The sequence below is a fragment of the Oncorhynchus keta genome, chromosome 19 (genome assembly GCF_023373465.1).
Source record: "Oncorhynchus keta strain PuntledgeMale-10-30-2019 chromosome 19, Oket_V2, whole genome shotgun sequence".
Lineage (NCBI taxonomy): Eukaryota > Metazoa > Chordata > Actinopteri > Salmoniformes > Salmonidae > Oncorhynchus > Oncorhynchus keta.
The window spans coordinates 45,747,121-45,764,586 of NC_068439.1; the positions used below are offsets into that span (position 1 = coordinate 45,747,121).

General features: G+C 44.1%; 1 protein-coding gene across 1 annotated transcript in view; it reads right to left on the reverse strand.

Moving 5' to 3' along the window:
* Positions 1-17,466, reverse strand: part of LOC118398373 (uronyl 2-sulfotransferase) — a 143,029-nt gene that overhangs the window by 31,494 nt on the left and 94,069 nt on the right. Inside the window, exon 2 of the mRNA XM_035793643.2 lies at positions 4,176-4,219. Within this exon, the coding sequence (XP_035649536.1) occupies positions 4,176-4,219 (44 nt within the window). The remainder of the gene's footprint in view (positions 1-4,175; positions 4,220-17,466) is intronic.

Here is a 17,466-nt window from a genome sequence, read left to right on the forward strand (position 1 = left end):
CTACCGCGGCCAACAGCTCTGCACCCACTGCTGCAACTTGCCCAAGCCCCCCTCCGCTTCTCCTTCACCCAAATCCAGATAGCTGAGGTATACAAGCTGAGGTATACAACCTGGACCCTTCTTTCTAGAATTATCCGCCAAATTCTTTTGCAACCCCTACTACTAGTCTGTTCTCCCCTCTTTCGTATCGCCTGAGATCCCTCAAAGATTTGAAAGCTGCCGCAGTCATCCCGCTCTTCAAAGGGGAGACACTCTAGGCCCAAACTGTTACAGACCTATATCCATCCTACCCTACCTTTCTAAAATCTTCGAAAGCCAAATTAACAAACAGATCACCGACCATTTCGAATCCCACCATACCTTCTCCACAATGCAATTTGGTTCCCAAGCTGGTCATGGGTACACTTCAACCACGCTCAAGGTCCTAAACGATATCATAACCGCCATCGATAAGAGACAATTCAGTGCAGCTGTATTCATCGACCTGGCCAAGGCTTTCAACTCTGTCAATCACCGCATTCTTACCGGCAGACTCATTAGCCTTGGTTTCTCAAATGACTGCCTCGCCTGGTTCACCAACTACTTCTCTGATAGAGTTCAGTGTGTCAAATCGGAGGGCCTGTTGTCCGGACCTCTGGCAGTCTTTATGGGGGTGCCACAGGGTTAAATTCTCAGGCCGACTCTTTTCTCTGTATATATCAATGATGTCGCTCCTGCTGTTGGTGATATTCTTTGATCCACCTCTACACAGACGACACCATTCTGTATACTTCTGGCCCTTCTTTTGTCACTATGTTAATAAACCTCCAAACGAGCTTCAATGCCATATAACACTCCTTCTGTGGCCTCCAACTGCTTTTAAATGCTAGTAACACTAAATGCAAGCTTTTCAACCAATTTGCTACCCACCTTCCCAACAAGTATCACTACTCTGGACGGTTCTGACTTAGAATATGTGGACAACTACAAATACCTAGGTGTCTGGTTAGACCATAAACTCTCCGTCCAGACTCCCATTAAGCATCTACAATCCAAAATTAAATATAGAATCGGCTACCTATTTCGCAGCAAAGCCTCCTTCACTCATGCTGCCAAACATACCTTTGTAAAACTGACTATCCTACCAATCCTTGACTTCGGCGATGTCATTTACAAATAGCCTCCAACAAGCTACTCAGCAAACCAGATGGAGTCTATCACAGTGCCATCCATTTTGTCACTGATGCTCTCGTTGGCTGGCCCTCGCTACATATTCGTCGCCAAACCCACTGGCTCCAGGTCATCTATAAGTACATTAGGGCTACTTACCACTGTTTACCAACTGTACAAAGTTTGTACCGGTAACTTACAAAGGAAACAGTACAACGGCAAATGAGTCATTCTGCTGCTTGACAGGCAGAGCCCACAAAGGATGGGAAATTGAAATAAATAATTAATACTTGTCAGGTATAGTTTGCTTTTATATCACTCAAATATCCAATTAACGGTGGCCAATATTGATAGATCGCTACCCTCATACATCTGAAATGACATGATAAATTGATGTTTACTGATCATAAAAAGCATGCAGTTACTTGCTGTATACCTCCTGATGATTTGTGCAATTGTTTTGCATGGAATAATTGGATATTTGTTGTTCTGACTATGCTCTTTAACAATCCCTTAAACGGCACGCAGTTGTCAATGGTTTTAGCGGCGCTGGGGTTCTCATTGCCTCTCAGCAGGCAAATCTAACGCTCTGCACCTTATTGTGATGTTTTATTGACAACGACTTATGTAAGAATGCTTTTTGTCATTGTTTTTGAACATTCTCATGTTGAGCAGAGCTGTCTGGACTCCCTGGGGTAGAACTGTTATTGGATTTATGGCTGAGAAACAATCTACAAATAAAGATTAATAGCAAGCAGACTGTGACTAAGCACATACTGTACACACACACACACACACATTACTTCCTGACACACACTTACTGTAGATCCTAGAAACAAACAGTGCCAGGCCTGTAACTCAGCCTACCATGGGAATAGTGTACAGTACTTCTGTTTTGAGTTAGCGTGGCTGTGCTGCGTTTACATCACTGCTGGCACAGAGATTCTCATCCCTGGCTGGTCTGATGTCGATGTCTCAGGCAGGACATGCTGGAGTACTTCCTGTTGTTAACGCGCTGTTTGCCTGATTATCTCTCTTCTGTCCCTTCCTACCCAGAGTGGAGCGGATTCACTGAGCTACACGGTTAATGGGACATCAGAGAACATTTGAGACAATAAAAAAGAGCAAACTATTGCAATACTGTCCAATGGGGAATAAAATATGTTAAAAAACAGGAAAACAGTCGCTACTTGTTATTTTGGGTTTTTCGTCTTGGTCAGGCCCAAAGATACAGGGCTAAGTTCATACGTGTGCATGCCATGAATCCAAACAGCCAATTTCAGGGAAATGTGTCACAAAACACATGTTGCGTGTTTCCTTACATGTAACTAACTAAACCTTATAGTTTGAGGGCTTTTGCTTTTATTTAAGTTTAGCCCTTTTTACACTTTTCAAAAACCTTCAAAGCAGAAATTCCCTGCATTAAGAACATGCTTTGCAATAACCCGTTAAGGTATACTTAACTAAGCCAAACAACTGCAGTTTAAGGGGCAAATTAGAGGATGACACATCTCACGAAGCGTTAGCCGCTAACATAGCATTACCATCACTGTCTGAGAGGATGACATAATGACAGACGTGGCTAATAGCAATGTTACCGTCACAGAGGGTAGGGAAAACTAGGGGCTTAGCCACCCCAGTATAAACCATCTGATGTGGTTGCTAATGGTAGCTAGCTGATAAACTTTGAGCTGAAAGAAGGGGAAGAAAAAGAGGGGGTTAACCACAAGTATAATTAGTAATACAGTACCAGCCAGTATAACCCACACAAGAGCACAGGGCTTTACAGTAGTAGTCTATCAGTCCTTTCTCTCCATTATAATCCTACTGGTCAGTGATTTAACAGATTGCAGTGCTACTGTGTCTGTGTTCTTTGGTAAACAAATAGTTTGGATTCATCATTATGACTTAGGAAACAGACAAGCTGTTCCTGGCTGCCTTTGACTGACCAGTCAGCCTTTCCAGATGGCCAACAGCCTCTCCGTTAAATCCTAGCAGTACAAAAGCAAGGTTGATATGAGCCAGCCACCAGTTCTCTCATCCACAGTTATTCCTGTCCATGTGACCATGTAACTCAGAGTTTATCTTGGTCAAGTGGTCAGGAAAAACTACTGGCCCATCTCAGCGCTTCTGATCACCACAGTCCAGACAGTTACGCCACAGTTCAGCCCCTGCTCAGATAGGTAAAGTACAAGCCATGGTATTTTCTCAAAGTTAGCCTGGGTTAGTGGCCAACACTACAACATACCTCTCCAAGTCAACATAATAACATATAAACTTGGGCCAGATGTTGCCATGATTAATCAAAACAGCCAGACCTTTAGGTCAGCTCCAAATAGACAACGTAGCCAGACCTCTCCTCACACATAAGCACACACACAAGCACACACACACACACACACCAGATAAACTCTGAACACCTCGCCAAATATAGCTAGCCTAGACACGTTCACGAACACAGAAATGTGTCTCCCACCAACAAACACGACACTGTAATTATCCAATTTGTGAGTTGGATTGATAAATCTGTCACCACACAGAAAGAGAGAAGGGGGAATGTGAGACAGGAAAAAGAGAATGAAAGAGAGGTGGATCAAAGAGAGAATGATATAGACAGGTGGTAGGTAGAAGGCTGAAACTAGTGGATGAAAGAAACTGTGGGTAAATGTTGAAAAAGAAAAGATAGAAATAGAAAGGGTGAGAAGAAATAGAAGTGAGATAGAGGCAGACCGATGCAGCTGGCCAGACACAAGGCCCCAGTGTGTATGTGTGTATGTCTGTGTGTCTGTCAGTATTTGGTATTTAGAGTGAGTTCACACACAGCTCCTCCAGACATAGACCTCACCCTTATCCTGACTGGACTGGACTGGCACACACACAGGGCAGCACATCAGAGAGAGATGGAGGAAAGAAACAAGGAGAGGAGGAAGAGAAAGAGGGTGGAGAGCATGGATAAGATGAAGTGTGAGGTATAGAAAGATGGAGTGATGAAAAGTAAAGAGGGACTGCTGTATTAAGGGTCTTACCCTGGGAGCTGGGGGTCCGTGGTCATCGAGATACGTGGACTCTCCTGTGAAGAAACAGGTATAGATATGTAGAATGTGATAATATTCAGAGGGACTACAGTCCAACAGTCATATTATGGCAAATCCACTGGCAGCACAGATTCACAGGCTAGTGAACTCAAGTCAAGAGTGACCAAAGTACTTAATAAATGTCAGACAGACAGGCAGACCACAGGTGTAATAAAAATCTATATCCAGCCACAACAATCTTCAAGAGCCAACTAGAAAAAAACGGTCCGTCGCGATCCCTCTAAGAAAAACAGAGCAGCCTTCACATCCACATAAAGTGTGGGAATGTCGTCATGAGCGAGTTACAGTGGTTCCTCCTTTAAAAGTTGCATCATACTGCGGCACACCCTGCGTGCTGCTGCAGCATTCTGTGGCACGTCATTTATTTCTCAGCCATTTCTGTTTCTGCAAGTTATTGCTAGTTTGACCAGCAGAGTTCATCTTTGAGAAGCATTTGATAGTATTCCGTATTGGCATTACCAGATAATTTAAAACCTTTTTTTGTAATAGTATATGGCTTATTTCATTTGATTAATATTATGGTGTTTCCATTCAGAGAAAAAATGTCAGTTTGTAAATTCAGACGTTTCGCTCTCTGAGCGCACACTGGACATTCGGACCAAGGAGTAGGGTTGATTTGAGCATTCTGACCTTACGACGGCAGTCAAGCACCCAAGCTAACGGTGCGTCGACAGTGACTGTTGTCGATGTGTGCAGAACGTCCCTGGTTTGAGTCCAGGTAGGGGCGAGGAGAGGGACGGAAGCAAAACTGTTACACAGGCACCATTGTAATCGATCGCAAGACCAGAAATAGTCAGAGGTTTTTATTTTTTCCCTACTTTTTTTAATTACGTAGACATAAGCACAGTTGACACCATCGAGGTGCGGATGTTAACTTTCTACACAAGTTATTTTTTTCCAGTTTCGTCCGACGAACAGATTGTAGTGGTAAAATAAAAAGGGATACATTTTTATAGAATTCGAAGCATCACTCCAGTCAAAACAGACTCTGCGAACGTTCGATTCTATTAATTTGCTATGGGCTCGTGCTAGTGTTTCAGTTTAGCCAACGTTCTTGGGTGAATTTTGACTCGTTCTATTGTCCAGCATATAGATATCCAGAGCGAATTTACAAAAGCACCCGAATGTCCATTGAGAAAGCACAACGGCTATACCATTTAGCTAAGCTAAGAATGACGGGAATAATCAAGTCATTAAACGTTGGATAGTCAGCCTATTGTTAATATACTGGCAAGTTTGATGTATAACTACTAACGTTAGGTAGCTAGCGAACATACCGGTACATACTGCTATAATAATATTCTATGTGGTTTGTAAGGACAGCGTAGCTAACAAATTGTCAGCCAACATAACGTGTAAGGTAGAAATAGAAGGTAAAGTCATGATTTCCCTGGGGGTTAGCCTTACAATAACCAAGTGGTGAGACACATAGCTTGGGGTATGTCTCTATCAGTTTTGCACATCGAGAGACTGAAATGTTTTCCCATTCCTCCTTGCAAAACAGCTCGAGCTCAGTGAGGTTGGATGGAGAGCATTTGTGAACAGCAGTTTTCAGTTCTTTCCACAGATTCTCGATTGGATTCAGGTCTGGACTTTGACTTGGCCATTCTAACACCTGGATATGTTTATTTTTGAACCATTCCATTGTAGATGTTTCTTTATGTTTTGGATCATTGTCTTGTTGGAAGGCAAATCTCCGTGCCAGTCTCAGGTCTTTTGCAGACTCCATCAGGTTTTCTTCCAGAATGGTCCTGTATTTGGCTCCATCCATCTTCCCATCAATTTTAACCATCTTCCCTGTCCCTGCTGAAGAAAAGCAGGCCCAAACCATGATGCTGCCACCACTATGTTTGACAGTGGGGATGGTGTGTTCAGGGTGATGCGCTGTGTTGCTTTTACGCCAAACATAACGTTTTGCATTGTTGCCAAAAAGTTCAATTTTGGTTTCATCTGACCAGAGCACCTTCTTCCACATGTTTGGTGTGTCTCCCAGGTGGCTTGTGGCAAACTTTAAACGACACTTTTTATGGATATCTTTAAGAAATGGCTTTCTTCTTGCCACTCTTCCATAAAGGCCAGATTTGTGCAATATACGACTGATTGTTGTCCTATGGACAGAGTCTCCCACCTCAGCTGTAGATCTCTGCAGTTCATCCAGAGTGATCATGGGCCTCTTGGCTGCATCTCTGATCAGTCTTCTCCTTGTATGAGCTGAAGGTTTAGAGGGACGGCCAGGTCTTGGTAGATTTGCAGTGGTCTGATACTCCTTCCATTTCAATATTATCGCTTGCACAGTGCTCCTTGGGATGTTTAAAGCTTGGGAAATCTTTTTGTATCCAAATCCGGCTTTAAACTTCTTCACAACAGTATCTCGGACCTGTCTGGTGTGTTCCTTGTTCTTCATTATGCTCTCTGCGCTTTTAACGGACCTCTGAGACTATCACAGTGCAGGTGCATTTATACAGAGACTTGATTACACACAGGTGGATTGTATTTATCATCATTAGTCATTTAGGTCAACATTGGATCATTCAGAGATCCTCACTGAACTTCTGGAGAGAGTTTGCTGCACTGAAAGTAAAGGGGCTGAATAATTTTGCACGCCCAATTTTTCAGTTTTTGATTTGTTAAAAGAGTTTGAAATATCCAATAAATGTCGTTCCACTTCATGATTGTGTCCCACTTGTTGTTGATTCTTCACAAAAAAATACAGTTTTATATCTTTATGTTTGAAGCCTGAAATGTGGCAAAAGGTCGCAAAGTTCAAGGGGGTTCAAGTTCAACTTTCACAAGGCACTGCACATGCAGACACAGCATCATTCAAATAATGGAGTTTGATATGACTGAAAAATAATGTCTCAGAGATTCACACCTGAACCGCACCTTTAGTTGCTAAGGAAGAGTACATGTACAGGCTACAATGTGGGAATCTCATGCATGGTAATAACTAATGTATATAGGACTTGCATCCTTGGCACCAAGTTATTATATTCTACTCTATCCATCGGCTTCATTCAGACTTGAAGTTGATACAACAACTATGATAGCTGAGGTTCATAGATTGGTATGAATATTAGTTCAGAACCTAACGTTTTAAGGTCCATACATAGATCGGCTACATAATATAGCTAGCTACACATCCATAGGCATACAGTTAAATAGTTAGCTAGCTATGTTACTTCAGCTGCATTTCAAGGCAAGCTTACACAAATGTACATTCAATTTGCAGTAAATGCTTTAGCTAGTTAGATTTTTTTTATTTTTTTTAACCTTTATTTAACTAGGCAAGTCAGTTAAGAACAAATTCTTATTTTCAATGACGGCCTAGGAACAGTGGGTTAACTGCCTGTTCAGGGGCAGAAACGACAGATGTGTACCTTGTCAGCTCGGGGATGTGAACTTGCAACCTTCCGGTTACTAGTCCAACGCTCTAACCACTAGGCTACCCTGCCGCCTCACAAGACAACAGCCTGGTTTCCTGGTTTTCTCAGGAGTCCCTAAAACATTAAACAATACGAATTACAAATTCATTCTCCTACCACTAACGTAAACTCATGTAAACTCGTACATCACCTTGGTCCGTGCAATTGCCCTTATTTTAGCCCCCCCAAAAAGTAATCCTTTCAGATCACCTACCATTGTAAAGCGCAATTTCTCCCCTTTCCAACATTATCAATTACATGACCTGAATTCTGCCCGTTTCTGCATAATTCAAGCAGGCAATGAGCCCCGTCGGGTCTTTTTAAAAATGGCGGGTGGGGAAGCGAAACTAATGCGTGATAGTGAGAAGGAGAGATGTGCGTGGAAAAATTGCTTTTTTTCACTCGATCTGTCCAACTTATCACCTTATTGCCTCTAAAATGTAAATAAAACACTATAAAGAGTTTATATGTGTCATTACATACCTATTAGAAGGTTTGTGTCGAATTTGAATCTGGTTTTTAGGGCGGTGCTAAAGTGATCTTAGAAGTAAACAGCTGCTTTGAGAATGATGATCGTATGCAATGATGACGCCAAAAAATGACTAGGTATCCTCCCCTTACCCCCGTCACTGTCCAGTTCTTGTTTTTAAACAATGAGAGAAGTGCTACACCTGGTGGAGAGAGATTGTAAAACATAAATAGTTGCTTTATGCGTGCTGTACGTTACGACATGACACGTCACGATGTAACGGAGGGTCCGTTTTTTCAACTTTTCTCCAATACTATAGAGCTATTACAATGTCGATCAACGCTTGAATAGAAACCTAGTCAACATAGTCGCTACAGTCCCATTAGTTTTCTTTGTAGCCTTGTTTGAATGTTGCGGTTGCGCACATTTGTATGGAATGGGGTGAGTTTACATTAGCTAGCCTCTAGCGTCGAGCAATCCCGTATCCGGGAGCGTAATTATAGCCTCAAGCTCATTACCATAATGCAACGTTTCCTATTCATGAAAATCGCAAATTAAATTAAATAAATATATTGAAGCACAAGCTTAGCCTTTTGTTAACAACACTGTCATCTCAGATTTTCAAAATATGCTTTTCAACCAAAGCTACACAAGCATTTGTGTAAGAGTATTGATAGCCTAGCATAGCATTAAGCCTAGCATTCAGCAGGCAACATTTTCACAAAAACAAGAAAAGCATTCAAATAAAATCATTTACCTTTGAAGAACTTCGGATGTTTTCAATGACGAGACTCTTAGTTAGATAGCAAATGTTCATTTTTTCCAAAACGATTATTTGTGTAGACGAAATAGCTCCGTTTTGTTCATCATGTTTGGCTAAGAAAAATACCGGAAAATGCAGTCACTTTACAACGGCAAACTTTTTTCCAAATTAGCTCCATAATATCGACAGAAACATGGCAAACGTTGTTTAGAATCAATCCTCAAGGTGTTTTTCACATATCTATTCGATAATCTATCAGTGGTGGCAGTTGGCTTGTCATCAGAAGCAAACGGAAAAATACTGCAGCTGGAGATTGTGCAATAATTGCAACGGAGGACACCAAGCGACCACCTGATAGATGTAGTCTCTTATGGTCAATCTTCCAATGATATGCCTACAAATACGTCACAATGCTGCAGTACTTTGGGGAAAACGTGGAAAACGTAAGCTGACTCCTAGCTCCTCCACAGCCATATAAGGAGTCATTGCCATGAGGCGGTTTCAAAAAATGCAGCACTTCCTGATTGGATTTTTATCTGGGTTTTTTCTGTAACATCAGTTCTGTGGCACTCACAGACAATATCTTTGCAGTTTTGGAAACGTCAAAGCGTTTTCTTTCCAAAGCGGTCAATTATATGCATAGTCGAGCATCTTTTCGTGACAAAATATCTTGTTTAAAACGGGAACGTTTTTCATCCAAAAATTAAAATAACGCCCCCTATGTCCAAGAAGCTAGCTGGCTATTGTTAGCTAGCCAGATAACTTGCTAAATAGCAATTTTCGTAAATGAACATTATGACCAAAAAATATGCACAAATGTTTGTCTCTACATTAACTTATATATTCCTCTCAATTGTACATTTTTGGCTTGACTCGTTATGACGTTATAACAACTTACGTCTGGTTCCACCATAATGTTTTGTTAGCCATCTTTGTTGAAGAACGTCACAAAGGCAAGGGTGGCTCGCGTCAAAATTCATCATAGGAACCACTCGATATGATTGGTTACATAAAAACCTTGGCACCCAAATGCATAATGAGTGCTCTAACTCCCCCTTGTGGTGGTCTGGAGCAATGAAGCTGCGGAGCTATAAATAGCGGAGCTATTTCATCTCGGACAAAGATCTCATATGTGTACTACTCCTTTCACAGAACTGCTCAAACCGGCTCTAACCAGAATAGAAAGAAGAGTGGGAGACCCCGGTGCACAACTGAGCAAGAGGAAAAGTCGACTGGAGTGTCTACTTTGAGAAACATACGCTTCACAAGTCCTCAACTGGCAGCTTCATTAAATAGCACCCTCAAAACACCAGTCTCAACATCAACAATGAAGTTGCGACTCCGGGAGTTCCTCTGTCCAGTGTCTGTGTTATTTTCCCAATCTTTATTTATTTTATTGGCCAGTCTAACATATGGCATTTTTGTTGGAACTCTGCCTAGAAGGCCAGCATCCCGGAGTTGCCACTTCACTGTTGACGTTGAGTCCGGTGTGTATATAATGTATGTGTAATTGAAGTCGGAAGTTTACATACACCTTAGCAAAATACATTTAAACTCAGTATTTCACAATTCGTGACATTTAATCCTAGTAAAAATTCCATGTCTTAGGTCAGTTAGGATCACCCCTTTATTTTAAGAATGTGAAATGAATAATAGTAGAGAGAATTATTTATTTCAGCTTTCATTTCTATCATCACAGTCCCAGTGGGTCAGAAGTTTACATAAACAATTATAAAGGCAATACTAATTGACTGTAACTTGGGTCTAACGTTTCAGGTAGCTTTCCACAAGCTTCCCACAATAAGTTGGGTGAATTTTGGCCCATTCCTCCTGACAGAGCTGGTGTAACTGAGTCAGGTTTGTAGGCCTCCTTGCTCGCAAACGCTTTTTCAATTCTGCCCACACATTTCCTATAGGTTTGAGGTCAGGGCTTTGTGATGGGAACTCCAATACCTTGACTTTGTTGTCCTTAAGCCATTTTGCCACAACTTTGGAAGTATGTTTGGGGTCATTGTCCATATGGAAGACTCACTTGCGACCAAGCTTCATCTTCCTGACTGATGTCTTGAGATGTTGCTTCAATATATCCCCATAAAACAGGGCTCCGGGCAGCCGAGCGGAAATGGAGGAAAACTCGCCTCCCTGCGGACCTGGCATCCTTTCACTCCCTCCTCTCTACATTTTCCTCCTCTGTCTCTGCTGCTAAAGCCACTTTCTACCATTCTAAATTCCAAGCATCTGCCTCTAACCCTAGGAAGCTCTTTGCCACCTTCTCCTCCCTCCTGAATCCTCCCCCCCCTCCTCCCTCTCTGCAGATGACTTCGTCAACCATTTTGAAAAGAAGGTCGACGACATCCGATCCTCGTTTGCTAAGTCAAACGACACCGCTGGTTCTGCTCACACTGCCCTACCCTATGCTCTGACCTCTTTCTCCCCTCTCTCTCCAGATGAAATCTCGCGTCTTGTGACGGCCGGCCGCCCAACAACCTGCCCGCTTGACCCTATCCCCTCCTCTCTTCTCCAGACCATTTCCGGAGACCTTCTCCCTTACCTCACCTCGCTCATCAACTCATCCCTGACCGCTGGCTACGTCCCTCCCGTCTTCAAGAGAGCGAGAGTTGCACCCCTTCTGAAAAAACCTACACTCGATCCCTCCGATGTCAACAACTACAGACCAGTATCCCTTCTCTCTTTTCTCTCCAAAACACTTGAGCGTGCCGTCCTTGGCCAGCTCTACCGCTATCTCTCTCAGAACGACCTTCTTGATCCAAATCAGTCAGGTTTCAAGACTAGTCATTCAACTGAGACTGCTCTTCTCTGTATCACGGAGGCGCTCCGCACTGCTAAAGCTAACTCTCTCTCCTCTGCTCTCATCCTTCTAGACCTATCGGCTGCCTTCGATACTGTGAACCATCAGATCCTCCTCTCCACCCTCTCCGAGTTGGGCATCTCCGGCGCGGCCCACGCTTGGATTGCGTCCTACCTGACAGGTCGCTCCTACCAGGTGGCGTGGCGAGAATCTGTCTCCTCACCACGCGCTCTCACCACTGGTGTCCCCCAGGGCTCTGTTCTAGGCCCTCTCTTATTCTCGCTATACACCAAGTCACTTGGCTCTGTCATAACCTCACATGGTCTCTCCTATCATTGCTATGCAGACGACACACAATTAATCTTCTCCTTTCCCTCTTCTGATGACCAGGTGGCAAATCGCATCTCTGCATGTCTGGCAGACATATCAGTGTGGATGACGGATCACCACCTCAAGCTGAACCTCAGCAAGACGGAGCTCCTCTTCCTCCCGGGGAAGGACTGCCCGTTCCATGATCTCGCCATCACGGTTGACAACTCCATTGTGTCCTCCTCCCAGAGCGCTAAGAACCTTGGCGTGATCCTGGACAACACCCTGACGTTCTCAACTAACATCAAGGCGGTGTCCCGTTCCTGTAGGTTCATGCTCTACAACATCCGCAGAGTACGACCCTGCCTCACACAGGAAGCGGCGCAGGTCCTAATCCAGGCACTTGTCATCTCCCGTCTTGATTACTGCAACTCGCTGTTGGCTGGGCTCCCTGCCTGTGCCATTAAACCCCTACAACTCATCCAGAACGCCGCAGCCCGTCTGGTGTTCAACCTTCCCAAGTTCTCTCACGTCACCCCGCTCCTCCGCTCTCTCCACTGGCTTCCAGTTGAAGCTCGCATCCGCTACAAGACCATGGTGCTTGCCTACGGAGCTGTGAGGGGAACGGCACCTCAGTACCTCCAGGCTCTGATCAGGCCCTACACCCAAACAAGGGCACTGCGTTCATCCACCTCTGGCCTGCTCGCCTCCCTACCACTGAGGAAGTACAGTTCCCGCTCAGCCCAGTCAAAACTGTTCGCTGCTCTGGCCCCCCAATGGTGGAACAAACTCCCTCACGACGCCAGGACAGCGGAGTCAATCACCACCTTCCGGAGACACCTGAAACCCCACCTCTTCATGGAATACCTAGGATAGGGTAAGTAAGGGTAAGTAATCCTTCTCACCCCCCCCCCCTTCTCCCCCCCCCAAAAAAAGATTTAGATGCAAGTGGCTGTTCCACTGGATGTCATAAGGTGTATGCACCAATTTGTAAGTCGCTCTGGATAAGAGCGTCTGCTAAATGACTTAAATGTAAATGTAAATGTAAATGTAAATCATTTCCCTCCCTCATGATGCCATCTACTTTGTGAAGTGCACCAGTCCCTCCCTCAGCAAAGCACCCCCACAACATGATATTGCCACCCCCGTTCTTCACTGTTGGGATGGTGTTCTTCGGCTTGCAAGCATCCCCCTTTTTCCTCCAAACATAACGATGGTCAAAATGGCCATTATGGCCATTTTTGTTTCATCGGACCAGAGGACATTTCTCCAAAAAACATGATTTTTGTCCCCATGTGCAGTTGCAAACCGTAGTCTGGCTTTTTTTATGGCGGTTTTGGAGCAGTGGCTTCTTCCTTGCTGAGCGGTCGATATAGGACTTGTTTTACTGTGGATATAGATACTTTTGTACCTGTTTCCTCCAGCATCTTCACAAGGTACTTTGCTGTTGTTCTCTTGCACAAAATATGCTCATCTCTAGGAGACAGAACGCTTCTCCTTCCTGAGCGTTATGATGTTTGCGTGGTCCCATGGTGTTTATACTTGTGTACTATTGTTTTTACAGATGAACGTGGTACCTTCAGGTGTTTGGAAATTGCTCCCAAGGATGAACCAGACTTGTGGAGGTCAACCATTTTTTTCCTGAGGTTTGATGAGGTCTTGGATGATTTATTTAGATTTTCCCATGATGTCAAGCAAAGAGGCACTGATTTTGAAGGTAGGCCTTGAAATAAATCCACAGGTACACCTTCCAATTGACTCAAATTATGTCAATTTGCCTATCAGAAGCTTCTAAAACCATTTCTGGAATTTTTCAAGTTGTTTAAAGGCACAGTCAACTTAGTGTATGTAAACTTCTGAAATTGAATTGAGAGAGGGGGGGGTTGGATTGTTCTTAAACATAAAGAGAAGGGAGGACCTCTACTTGAGTCTTGCTGGCAATAATGCTTGGATGACACCTAAGAGAGTGAGTGCAACCGTTGAAACCACTTCTAATGCATACAGGAACAGACTCATTATTCATTGGTCTAAGCTGTGTCGACCAAAGCCTTCTCTCTTGGCTTGGGCTCATTAGTTCTTGGCTTATATAGGAAGTACATTGCATGACTTGTAAGGACTGTTTACACTTTCTGATGGTGGTGTTTGGACTCTGGGCAATTAGTTCTCTAAAGAGTGGCCTGGTGTCAGAATCACATCACACACACACCAGCAGCAAGATCCTTGCAGGCCTCTGAGTTATATAGTGTCAGCGTGACTTCCTACAGCACTTCTTTAGTACATTAGTTTATCATATGCTACAGTATATTAATATGGAGACAGCTGCACTGTGCACACACCCTCAGGTGTGTCTGCTGCTCACACACACACACACATGCATTCTTGCTGAGGAATGCTGTGGGAGGCTTGTCGTGCAGAGGTATCTGAGGTCATTCCAGGGCGGGGAAACGAGAGATAGATCCTCCCTGTCGTTCATCTTCAGGGCCGACCCCCTTTGTGTGTTTCTCATTTGCTCTGTGCATCGGGATTGGAACTAATTTCTTCCAGGGCACATGCTCGTAAAAACAGACAGCTGCCATCCACCCACACCACCCACAACGACAGGAGCGGTGGAATCTACTGAGCCTCCATGAAGTTATGTGTTCTTCTTTAGTCCCATGTTCATTGTCACCTAAATCAGAGCCATTTTGGCTGCATTCACAACTGAACACAGCCCACACAGACTTAAACTATGGTTGGATTATTTGGTTTCATGCTATGGATATAAGTTCTATGGCTGTTTGGAGTAGAAACATCTATGGTATACATCCTCTCACACTGGAGCCATGATGGTCTTTGATGAACAGCCCTCTTTCTTATATGACACTCAATAATTGAGGCCAATTTACAGAGGTCATGATACCAGTGATTAAAGAAGGGGAGAGATTAGATGGAGGAGGAAGGGAGGGAGATATGGGGGAGGAAGGGGGAGATGGGGAAGGAAGGTAGAGATGGGAGAGATGGGGGAGGAAAGGCGAGATGGGAGAGATGGAGAGAAACATGAGGTGGGAGAGATGGGGGAGAAAGGTAAAGATTGGAGAGATGGGAGAAAACAGGAGATGGGGAAGAAGGGAGAGATGGGGTAGGAAGAGGGAGATGGGGAAGAAGGGAGAGATGAAGGAGGAAGGTAGAGAAGGCAGAGATGGGGGTGAACATGAGACATGGGGGAGGAAGGGAGAGATGGGGGAGAAGAGCTTGGGTTCACACAGGAAGAGAGGTCGATGTTCTTTGACCCTCAGATAACACCTTCAACTGACTCACAGCCAGGGGTTACAGGGAGGTGAGTGTAGGTGTATCTAGCTTTCTGTATTTGTGTGTCCAATGGGTTAATAGGATTAATGTGTCATGGGACACATGGTAGTGCTACTGGCTGAGATACAGACGAAGGTTGCAGCACGGTAGGAGGTGCCATCAAACCTAACTGTTATTTTTCTCATTAGCTACCCATATGTAGTTTATATGTTTACTCATCAGAACATATCAAGCTAGATTAATTAATGTGGTTGTATAAATACAGTAAATAGATTGTAATAGCGCATTCCATTTTGTAAAAGAAAACAAAGACCCTGATACGAAACATCTACACAAACTATGGAAAACTCCATCACCAAATCTCAGTCTTAGCAACAAACGTTCCCAAATTCCCAATAGCTTTTCTATATATCCAAGATGGCATAGCCGTGGGGAAGTCTGTTTTGATTGTCTTGTCCCGTCCCGTGTATATATTGTTTTTTCTTCTCCTATATTTAGTATATATAATTTTTTTAATCTAATTTTCCATCTACGGACTGAACATACTCTCCTGCAACCCGCCTCACCCAATGTGATATGGATCTGCTATATTTACACTTTTTAACTGGCACCCCCTTCTGAAGCTAGCCAGCTAACTAGCTACTAGTTTGCCTGGAGCTAGCCTCGAACTAGGTCCATCTCCCGGCAAGCTGAAGAGATTCCATCAAGCAATCCCTGGGCTTCAATTACCTTTTTTGCCAATTGTCCTGTACCCTTTGCTGCCGACACGGAACCCCGCCGATCCATCACGACTGGTCTACCGACATAACCGTCCAAGGAGGTTTCTGTCCCGAAGCAAGCACCAGTTAGCCTGTAGCTAGCCTCGAGCTAGGCCCTTCTCCTGGCTAGCCCAAAAATTCCATCAGATAATGCCTGGCCTTCAATACCTCTTCTGCCAATTGGCTGGACCCTTTGCTGCAGACACGGAGCCTAGCCGATCCATCACAACTGGTCTACTGACGTAACCGCATGAGGGGGTTTCAACAGACTCTTGTTGCGACGTCCCCCTGAGAATCATCTGCTAGCCCCGGCCTGCTAGCTGTCTGAATCGCCATGACTCCAGCTCACCTAGATACTTACTGGACCCTATGATCACTAGGCTACACATGCCTCTCCCTAATGTCAATACGCCTTGTCTATTGCTGTTTTTGCTGATAATTTTTGCATTATTTCACTTTGGAGCCTCCAGCCCTGCTCAATATGTCTTAGCTAGTCCTTATGTTCCACTCCCCACACATGCGGTGACCTCACCTGGCTTAAATTGTGCATCTAGAGATAAAACCTCTCATCACTCAATGCCTAGGCTTACCTCCATTGTACTCGCATCCTAACATACCCTTATCTGTACATTATGCCTTGAATCTATTCTTCCGCGACAAGAAACCTGCTCCTGTTACTCTCTGTTCCGAAAGCACTAGACAACCAGTTATTGTAGCCTTTAGCCGTACTCAAATCCAACTCCTCCTCTGTTCCTCTGGTGATGTAGAGAGAGACCTATGCCCAGCAGCCCCCAGCATCACTCCCATTCCCCAGGCGTTCTCATTTGTTGACTTCTGCAACCGTAAAAACATTGGATTCATGCATGTTAACATTAGAAGCCTCCTCCCTAAGTTTGTTTTATTCACTGCTTTAGCCCACTCCGCCAACCCGGATGCCCTAGCCTTGTCTGAATTCTGGCTTAGGAAGGCCACCAAAAATCATGACATTTCAGTCCCTAACTATAACATTTTCCGACCAGATAGAATTTCCAAAGGGGGCGGCGTTGCAATCTACTGCAGAGATAGCATGCAGAGTTCTGTCATACTATCCAGGTTTGTGCCCATACAATTTGAGCTTCTACTTTTAAAAATCCACCTTTCCAGAAACAAATCTCTCACCATTGCCGCTTGTTATAGACCTCCCTCATCTCATCTCCCTCATCGCCCCCCCATCTATCTTCAGAGTTCGTACTATTAGGTGACATAAACTGGGATATGCTCCCTGAAACACTTAAGCGAGCAGGCCATTCTAATCGACCTGGCCTGGGTATCCTGGAAGGATATTGAGCTCATTCCATCAGTAGAGGATACCTGGTTGCTCTTCAAAAGTGCTTTCCTCTCCATCTTAAATAAGCATGCCCCATT